The sequence below is a fragment of the Cetorhinus maximus genome, chromosome 23 (assembly GCF_964194155.1).
Source record: "Cetorhinus maximus chromosome 23, sCetMax3.hap1.1, whole genome shotgun sequence".
In the NCBI taxonomy this organism is placed as follows: domain Eukaryota; kingdom Metazoa; phylum Chordata; class Chondrichthyes; order Lamniformes; family Cetorhinidae; genus Cetorhinus; species Cetorhinus maximus.
In genome coordinates, this window is record NC_135901.1 from 59,586,683 (window position 1) to 59,597,070 (window position 10,388).

Sequence of the window (10,388 nt, forward strand, 5' to 3'; positions counted from 1 at the left end):
ACAATATAAGCTTATCACAGCTCTGCTTTCTTCACATTGAAATCCAGTTTGAAAATATAACCAATTTCAAAGCTGATCAACCTACACAAGACTGGAAGGAGAGTGTGACTGTCGGTAATGGGCACTGTGCACATTCCTGTAATCAGCATCTGGGAGAATCAGGAAGGTGAGATCCTGGTGTCTTTTTACTCTATGGTCTGCAAACCTATCGTATTGTGTCTTACATTCCCATAAACTGACTGTGTCTGCATCAAGCAGCTAATTGACCCGGGAGCTGGAGCAGAGGCAGGGACAGAAGCAGAAAAAAATGCGACAAGAAATTGCTTTGAATTTTATGTGCATCGGTTGCTTTCAGTGGTAAATGTCTGCCTTGTAACTTTCACAGCTGCCACAGGGATTCGGTTGGTGCTTTCCCTTAAAATCAGCAAGATTTAAAAAAATACTACAGCGCCCAACGTGGGGCTCGAACCCACGACCCTGAGATTAAGAGTCTCATGCTCTACCGACTGAGCTAGCCGGGCATACAGAAAAAAAGGCCCCATATGCCAACATACATGTAAACAACTGTTGCTTTCCACCTAGAGCCTCAGCTTGTTCTGAATTTCAAAGTGTAGAAGGTAATCGACCTACAAAATCCCCAAGGTCGCAATGCATTCCTCTCAATCATCAATAACATCGTTCATGTCTCCCACTTCTTAGCTGCACCTCCTTCCAAACATTGCAAACTCCTCTTGCATCTTTCATCCTGATATTTTTCTCTGTAACATTTTAATATGAAGCTGCACAACGATTGTGAATAAGGTTTATGCTGGTAAAAATATATTCACCCCCTCGGGAACGGAACCACATTGACACACACAGAGGAATAAAAACAGACATATACACCGAGTGTGAGAGGGCAAGGGATTGTTTCTAAGAAGAGACAAACACACAGAAAGCAAGCATGACAATAATATTTTTTTCCCAGTTCCAACTGCAAGTTTCGTGAATGAACAGAAATAGGAAAACTCCAGAGTGTTTGGATGGATTTTATTCAATTTAACCGATAATTAACTCTGTAGACACAGTTAAAACCAGGCATAGTAAAAAAAACGGGAATGACCTTTAACAACTTTAACAACTCGGCGATGACGACTGGCCCTATGGTATACAAGCATAGATGGGGACAGCAGAGGAGGAGGACATGAGGCCTCTGGTGTCCGTGCCGTCCGATGGAAGAGGAATTCAGCGACTTTGACAACCTGCCTTTTCTCCACAGCAATTTATATTTGTATTGTTTCCCCTCGCTCTTCCTGTTTAAGTGAAACACCGCACACGCCTGCTTTAACTTTAGGCTGGCATTTCTTCGATCAATGGGAGTTCTGAAAGTGCAATTTTGGTCAATGTAAGCTTCAAACCGATCCCTCTATAGAAAGTAAAAGTACAATCTAGCACCTTAGACTGCTCGGCCACACTATCAAGCTCAGGCTGTTACTTCCCATTTCCTTGGCTGGTGTCGCTCCTGAAACAGAACAGAAGCAAAGCAGCAACAATACGTCATAAGGCCCCACAAGCCTCCTCCGTCACTTAATAAGATCCTGGCTGATCTCCAGCCTCAACACTAATTTCCCACCCGATCCCGATAGTCCTTCATTCCCATAGAGCCCAAAAACCACGAGAATTTTTCGATAAAAACAAAATGCTGTGGATGCTGGAAATATGAAATAAAAACAGAAAATGCTGGAAAAACTCAGCAGGTCTCGCAGCTCCTGTGGAGAAAGAAACTGAGTTAACGATTCGAGTCCGTATGGCGCTCCTTCAGAGCGAAAGTGGATTTTAGGATGCTTTTCCTCCCATTGACCCGATAGATCTGTAGACACCTGGTTGAAATCAGCAATAACAGGAACCACAGTCGGTAAGATTTGACTCTACCTGGGGAAACCCCAACGGATTTTGAAATCATCCATTTAACCACTCGGCCATGATGATTGACCAAGGGCCCACTGCTTTCCACTCAATAATCAATAACATCATTCACAGTTTCCACTTCTCAGCTGCATCTCCTTCCGAACACTGTGATCCATTTCCCTCAGGATCTGTTCCTGGATTTAATATTTAGCTGCTTTGTGTCCTCATTTTGAAATCAGAATCGCTTCAGTATCCAAAACAAATTGAATTGCAAACGTGTTGGATAAACAATGGAAAACAAGTCACTCGATAACACAAATCCCATGGTGCTCATTTTCAGATTCACAACAGTCAGCTTTTCTGTAAAATGAAGGAATTTTACAATGAAAAGATTTAGAAAGTTGGTCTGACTTTTATTTGTGCCTCACTCACTCGGGTATTCTGTAAATGGTGCTCGGAGGCTTAGTGATCGGGATATAATCTCCCTGTGTTTTCCTGAGCCTGTGCTCGGTGTATTTGGAGGTTTGGTCCGGGTTGGAGTATCTTGTGTCCCAGGGATGGGCAGTAACCCGCTGATTGAAGCTGCAGTCGCCGCTTTCTGCTGGCAGCGGGTGATTGGAAAGTGCGGGGCTGGAATATTGCTGCTTTTCCCTGTTTCACTCACTGTGGAGCTGAGGAAGAGAATTATTGATGGGTTTGTTTGAATCCAATAACTTCATAGATTTCAGATGGATTAGACGTTGGTACATGGTAGGTCTAAATGTTTTCTCATTATGTTTGAAATGAATATTCATGAAAAACATAGCAGTTAGGGAATCCATTGCATAAAAGTTGAGTTGGCAACGTTTGGCGAACATTTACCTGCAGCTAAAATGCCCATTGTCACCCCAGAACTGTGTGGCAATGAATGATGATGGGGAGAAAACATCAAAGACTTCGTTCCTGATGGTCTTAAACTGCTACCCTTCCGGGTTCCTGCCAAATGCCTACCAATCATATAACAGAGACTCACACAAGCAAAACCTGCAAGGTATCTTAAACTGAGGCAGCGAGTTAAAGCTTCAAATTGCCAACACTGAAATGACAATTGTTCTCTATCAGTTTCACTCTTCGAAAAGAACAGGTGAGACATTGATTGTTGAAACATGGAAACAGTCTGATCCCACCCATTGCAGACACATCCATGTCACCAGGAACCAGCTGTCATACAGCTGGGTCTCCCTTCGAGCTTTTTGGTGCCTTGCCTGTTATTGGTTTTCATTCCTGTTCTGCCAGATTTGTGCACAGATGTAGTGCAGTTGTGTTGAAAGGTTACAGACCTGAAATAAAAAATATGTTTTTCTCGCCACAGACGCTATCAGATCTGCTGAGAATTCCAGAATTTTCTGGTTTCTTTTATTTCAGAAATCCAACATCTGCAGCATTTTGATTTTCTTTAACTAATTAGTGCAAAGAATGTGGAACCCATGACGAGAAGAGTTTGAGGCCCAATTTTCAGCTGAAAATGTGTAAGTAAACTCGTCGGAACAAGCTGAAAATTGAACTCTATTGCCCCAGTACTGACACAGCAACACAGTCGCACTAGTGCGAGACCATCCAGATACTTTACGTGTACAAAGGGATTTATTCAGTTTGCAAAGCAGTAAACACACCAACTTTAATATTCAAAGGATTTAATCCACAGTCAGAGCATTCCTACTGGCAAGACACGGTTTAAATGTTCCATGTATTGTGAAAAATACCCCATCTGCTGAGACTCCATTGAGTTCAGATCTAAGTACTACATCCAGGAGAGAATTATGGCGGATACAGAGCATTTTAATTGCTGTATCAATTGTTTCGACAATTTTATATCATCGCCCTATGGCACCCATCGTATTCTGATTACTGAACTTGGGTATCGATTTTACAACGTTACCGTTCAATGGCGGAGTGGACACCCAGCAATCGCTGCGGGACAGAATGTGTCCTATCCTCATTAGAGCAGCAACTCCGCACATGCGCATTGCGGTGTATGATTGGAGCATGCGCATTGTGGTCTCTTTCATGAGCATGCGCAGTGCGGATCTGTGACTTAAGCTGCACAGAGCGGGTGAGAGAATGTCGAGTGGAACAAACTAACAGTTAGTGGGTGTGTGAGGAGGAATGGAGCCAGCGGAGTGGGCAGGGAGGCTTCATAAAGACACAGTGCAGGCCTCAGACCCGAAATAACAAGGTACCGGTCTTGTGTTTGCAGAAAACGGGCCGAAAAAGTCTGGATTTCTCTCTTCGCCAGGCCCAGGGTAACGGCCGCCATCTTTATAGGGGGCAACGTGCAGCAGGGCGCATGCGCGATCATCCTGGTCCAGATAGCAGGAGAAGACAATGTTGTGAATTTATATCCATGGATTTTGGAAACTCCTTTTACAGGGGGTTAGAAGGGGAGGATTTAGACAAAGTAATCTCAGACCAAGAAAAATGTTTGTCTCTTCGCAATTTCTATCCTGCACTGACAATGACGGATTTTGTTAATTCCATTCACAGGATACCAGAAGATGAGGTTTTGCAGATTGGAAATTCAAACCAATCATCACATCAGAGTCTGCAAGAATCAGTCGATTCATCCGGACCTGGATATTATCGGTCTCTGAGTGTAAGCATTGACTTCCAGGTCATTACTGCTCACTGTGTGAACTTTTTTCCTCATATCCCCCTTGTAGATCTTCACAAAATCTTTAAACTGTCTCCCATAACCCTTTTACGATCAGTTAACGGAAATAGTTTTTCTTTATCTACCTCATATATACCTCAGGACCCTTCCATCCTTCATAAGGTGTGGTGATCACTGGTTTGTACAGACCCAGATGTTCTGTGTCCGTGTGTGTGACATCATCACACATCGACAATTACACAGTGACATCATCACACGTCGACAATTACATGGTGACATCATCCGCTCCCCGGGTATTTCCTCAACTGGGAGATTTTTCTCTGACTCCAGTGATTCTGATATCTTTCCAACTGCAGGCTCCAGCAGGAGATTTTAAAATTGAAAACTGAAATTGTTTCAGAGGTGAGTATTTTTCACCACTCAGCTACAACTTTTAGTTTAGGTTTTAGTTCTACGCTCTGTGTCTGTGAGAGGTTCCATGACTGGTGTGACTCATTTACCGTGGTTCTGAATCCATGTCCATCTATTGCTCTGTTTCACCTCTGCCCTCCCTGATCACCTCTCTGCCATTGTCTAACTCCCTCTGTCCCTAATACTGGGTGTATTTTAGCTCTGTTTAGGGTTTTACTGCTACTTCTACCAACTGTGTCTCAATGAGGTTTCCTCTGCTGCCCATCCCGACCATGTGTTGCTGTCTTACCAGCTTTATCTTCCCACAGTACCTTCCATAGTCAGGAATTGTTTTTCCTGCACTATAGTCCATTTCTCTTCCACTTCTGAGCTTATGTTAACCAAACAAATTCTGCAGCATGTTTATTCCCTGCAAATGATTCTGCACACCCTGAAACATTAACTCTGTTTCATTCTCCACAGATACCAGCAAACATTGTGACCCCCAGTTGCCTGTCGGGAAGATGATGTTTGACCTTCTTGAACCGCTGCAGTCTGTGTGGTGAAGGTGCTCCCACAATGCTGTTAGGTAAGGAGTTACAGGTTATTCACCCAGTGGTAATGAAGGAACAGTGATATATGTTCCAAATCAACAATAATATTTTGTGTTTATATCGCACATTTAATGTTATACTGTTTTCTGCGATATTTCACGGAAATGTTGCAAAACAAGGTTTGACCCTGAGCCACATGAGGAGATGTTCGGGCAGGTGACCAATAATTTGGTCAAAGAGGTCGGTTTGAAGGAGCATCTTAAAGGATGAAAATGAAGTAGAGAGGTGGAGAGTTTAGGGAGGGAATTCCAGAGCTTGGCCCTTGGAAACTGACAGAATGGCAATCAGGGATGGAGTGATTAAAATCAGGAATTCTCAGGAAGTCTGAATTCGAGGAGCGTGGATATCTCGGGGGGCGTTGTGAGCCTGGAGGAGGTTACAGAGATAGGAATGATCACAACCATGGGGAAAACAAGGATGAGAATGTGAAAATTTAGGTGCTTCTTAAATGGGTGCCTTCAAATCATTTGTATAGTTTGTGAATGGCTGTGGGCCAAGCAGTGATCCTTGGAGTACCCCACAAGTAACAGCCTGTCATCCTGAGAATAAGACGTTTATTCCGACTCTCTGTTTCCTGTCTGTTCACCAATTCTCAATCCATTGCAGTATATTACCCCAATCCCATGTGCTTGAATTCTGTTTACTGACATCCTGTGCTTTGTTCTCTAACCTCCTCCCTCTGTCTCTCCCAATCCCCTCTCTCTTTTTCTCTCTCTGTCACATTGAATTCTCCAGCCCAGCGAGTTGTGGATGCTCCATCATTGAATATATTTCAGGCTGAGATGGGGAGATTTTTGGTCTCTGAGGGAGTCGAGGGATATGGGGAGTGGGTGGGAAAGTGGAGTTGAAGCCCAAATTCAGCCATGATCATATTGAATGGTGGAGCAGGCTTGACAGGATGTTAGATCTTTTCTTGTTCTTATTTCTTGTGTTCTTATAGAGGCCAGAGTCTTGTGTAGGCCCAGACCGGGCGGCAGGTTCCCTTCCCTGATGGGCATTAGTGAACCACTTGGGTTTTTATGACAATCCAGCAGTTTTCATGGTCACTTTTTCCTAGTGCCGGCCCCACAAATTCCCAGATTCATTCAGCTCAATTTCACAACCTGCCTTTGTGTTTTTGTGGGTTCTCTATCACTCCCTTTTTTCTGTTTTAAATCAATTTCATAGGGTGTTAGGAGAGGATTTTCAGTCGGGAAACTCAAACCAAACATCACTTCAGGATCTGAATGAGTTGCCAATTTATTGTAACCTGAATATGATTGGATTTTGAACATGGAAGGAAAAAGCACCGTTCACAGTGGGGAGAAACCGTACATGTGTTCTGTGTGTGGACGAGGCTTCAGCCGATCATCTGGCCTGTCGAGACACAAGCACAGTCACGGGGAGAGTCCGTGGAAATGTGGGGAGTGTGGGAAGGGATTCAGAACCCCATCTGAGCTGGAAACGCATCGGCGCAGTCACACTGGGGAGAGACCGTTCACCTGCTCCGAGTGTGGGAAGGGATTCACCCAGTCATCCAAACTCCTGAAACACCAGCGAGTTCACACTGGGGAGAGACCTTTCAAATGCACAGACTGTGGGAAGTGCTATAAAAGCTCCTGGGATCTGATGTCCCATCAGCGTGTTCACACTGACGAGAGACCATTCAGCTGCTCTCAGTGTGGGACTGGGTTCAGGTGGTCATCTCAACTCACTGTACACCAGCGCACTCACACTGGGGAGAGGCCGTTCACCTGCCCTCAGTGTGGGGTAAGATTCAATGATTCCTCCACCCTGCTGACACACCAGCAAGTTCATGAGTAACGACAGTGATTGGATTTTGCTGTTAATCACATACAGGACTGAACTGTGTTCAATGGGGTTTGTTTATGCTGATGTTAGTAAACCCCAACTCGGTTATAAGCTTTAATGACCTGGCTAAAAATCAAATCAATCAGCTTTGTGCTGAATGCAAACTTTGTTTTAATAGCTCTAACACAAGTCAGTTCCTTTTGAGGGGCTCTCCCTCTCTCCCTGTCTCCTCCATCCTCACCATCAACAAGTGTGAGGAGCTCATGGAGCTTCTTTGTCACTAAGATTGAGACAATCTGATCAGCTGCCTCCCTCCCTTCCACTAACCCACCGGGACAAAGTGTCTCTAAAGATCCCCCTTGTCTGAGCCCTGAACCCACATCTTTCTTCAGATTCTCTCCCATCTCTCTTCCTGTCCTCTCAGTGTTCATCTTGTCCATGAGACCCACCCCCTGCTCCGTCGACCCTATTCCCACTAAACTGCTGATTACCCAACTTCCCCATGTTCGCTGAGATTGTTAACATTTCTATCTCTTCAGTTACTGTCACTCTCTCCTTCAAATCTGCCATCACCACCCCCTCCTCAAAAAACAACCCTTTCACCCCACCGTCCTTACTGCCCCATCTCCAACCTCCCTCTCTTCTCCACACTGTTCCAACATGCTGTCACCTCCCAAATACTGGGATTCTCAGTGTGAACAGGGTAGGATGTGTTTGGAGACAGGATGTCCCAGTTCTCCACCCTGGGATTGTCAGTGTGAACAGGTTGGGATGTGTTTGGAGACAGGATGTCCCAGTTCCCCACCCTGGGATTCTCAGTGTGAACAGGGTGGGATGTGTTTGGAGACAGGATGTCCCAGTTCTCCACCCCGGGATTCTCAGTGTGAACAGGGTGGGATGTGTTTGGAGACAGGATGTCCCAGTTCTCCACCCCGGGATTCTCAGTGTGAACAGGGTGGGATGTGTTTGGAGACAGGATGTCCCAGTTCTCCACCCTGGGATTCTCAGTGTGAACAGGGTGGGATGTGTTTGGAGACAGGATGTCCCAGTTCTCCACCCTGGGATTCTCAGTGTGAACAGGGTGGGATGTGTTTGGAGACAGGATGTCCCAGTTCTCCACCCTGGGATTCTCAGTGTGAACAGGGTGGGATGTGTTTGGAGACAGGATGTCCCAGTTCTCCACCCTGGGATTCTCAGTGTGAACAGGGTGGGATGTGTTTGGGGACAGGATGTCCCAGTTCTCCACCCTGGGATTCACAGTGTGAACAGGGTGGGATGTGTTTGGAGACAGGATGTCCCAGTTCTCCACCTTTAAAGGGACAGGGAGAGGACCAGCTGGGCTGAATGATGCTGCTTTATGACATCACTGCAGTGCCTAGTAACCATTCTCCCTGAGCCCTGCTGATTATGGGCTGGCTTTAGCTCAGTGCTGTTACAGGGAGGGAAACAGGAGGAGGATTCGAGCCGTGTGGAGCTCAGGATTAATGGGGAGAGAAACAGGATCAATTTCTACCTGACTGCGTTAGAAATGTCATTGTCCCGGATACTCCCTGTCCCTCAGTATCTGTCTCCGGGGGACAGGCTGATGGGTTTACTCTGTATCTAATCCATGCTGTGTTTTCTTGGAGAGTGTTTGATTCTGACAATAGTTGCTCACCTCGATGATGATGAGATGAACACATCAGCTTCTTCCCTAGACACAGATCCTGAAGGACAAGAAGTGTCTGTAATATTCTGGACCATGTCCTTGACCCAGTGTTGAACTCCTTGCTCACATATCCTTTCATCCTGCTTAGTTCTGATGAAAAGATCCCCAGTTTCTCCAGTCTCTCCTCATGGGAAAGAGAAGTTGCAATTAAGTTAGAAACTCAGACAGGAGTTTCACAGCAGACAGGTCACCATGAGAAAACATTTCATTCCACAGTCAGTTGTTATCATCTGGAATACACTGTCTGAAAGTTTAAAAGCAAAATACTGCAGATGCTGGAAATCTGAAACACAAACAAAAATTGCTGGAAAAACTTCTAAGGCATTGACATCTTTCTTTAAATAAGGTGACCAGTATTTACACAGTACTCCAGATGTGGTCTTACCAGTGCCCTGTATCACTGAAGCATAACCTCCCTACTTTAGTAATCAATTCCCTTCACAATAAACAATAACATTCCATTAACCTTCCTAATTACCTGCTGTACCTGCAAACTAACCTTTTGTGATTCATACACAAGGACACCCAGATCCCTCTGAATCTCAGAGCTCTGCAATCTCCCACCAGTTAGATAAGCTTCTTTATTCTTCCTGCCAAAATGAACAATTTCACATTTGCCCACATTATACTCCATCTGCCAGACCTTTGCCCACTCATTTAACCTATCTATGTCACTTTGCAGCCTCTTTAATGTCATCTCCACAATTTACTTTCCTACCTATCTTTGTGTCATCAGCAAATCTAGCCACCAATCCTTCATCCAAGTCACAGCCACATTCTCAAGGGCAACTAGGGATGGCCCCGCCAGAAAATCCCACAGCGCATAAATGAATTTTTTATAAGTTCAATGGTGCTGCGGTTACCTAGCAATCACCAAGAGGCAGAATGTGCTCTATCTGGATGTGATTAATAGTGACACTAACAGGAGAATTGGGCACATTTAGGGGAACAGAGAGCAAATAGAAACTATTTATGCTGGTTAGGCAGTCTTTCCTCATTTCATTCTATCAACATAACCATCTATTCCCTTCTCCCTCTTGTGCTTGTCCAGTTTCCCCTTAAATAATATTGAATGTGATTCCATCATTGGACAACACTTACTAAACAATCCTGATTGTGCCAAGAGTTATACAAACAACCAATTTAAGATTATCAGTCAGACTCACTGTGTGGCTCACTTACACATGCTAGAAGCTAGATGCTAGAGGCCCTGTGCTTTGCAAAAAAAAAAACACATCCATGCATTGCGCCTTTTCCAACTAAACAAAAGCTATACGATTCACTTTACCCTGTGGGTGTACCTACACCACATGGACTGCAATGGTTCAAGAAGGCAGCTCACCACAAA

The 10,388-nt window shown here is 44.7% G+C and overlaps 1 protein-coding gene and 1 non-coding gene across 2 annotated transcripts in view; one reads left to right on the forward strand and one right to left on the reverse strand.

Moving 5' to 3' along the window:
- The window catches only part of LOC144698068 (uncharacterized), a 107,983-nt gene extending 98,889 nt beyond the window's left edge, over window positions 1-9,094 (forward strand). Inside the window, 2 exon segments of the mRNA XM_078569994.1 lie at window positions 7,084-7,290; window positions 8,963-9,094. Of these exon segments, the coding sequence (XP_078426120.1) occupies window positions 7,084-7,290; window positions 8,963-9,094 (339 nt within the window).
- On the reverse strand, window positions 449-521 carry trnak-cuu (transfer RNA lysine (anticodon CUU)). The gene has a single exon. It is a non-coding gene; the product is annotated as a tRNA-Lys (tRNA).
- Window positions 9,095-10,388: the final 1,294 nt, after the last annotated feature.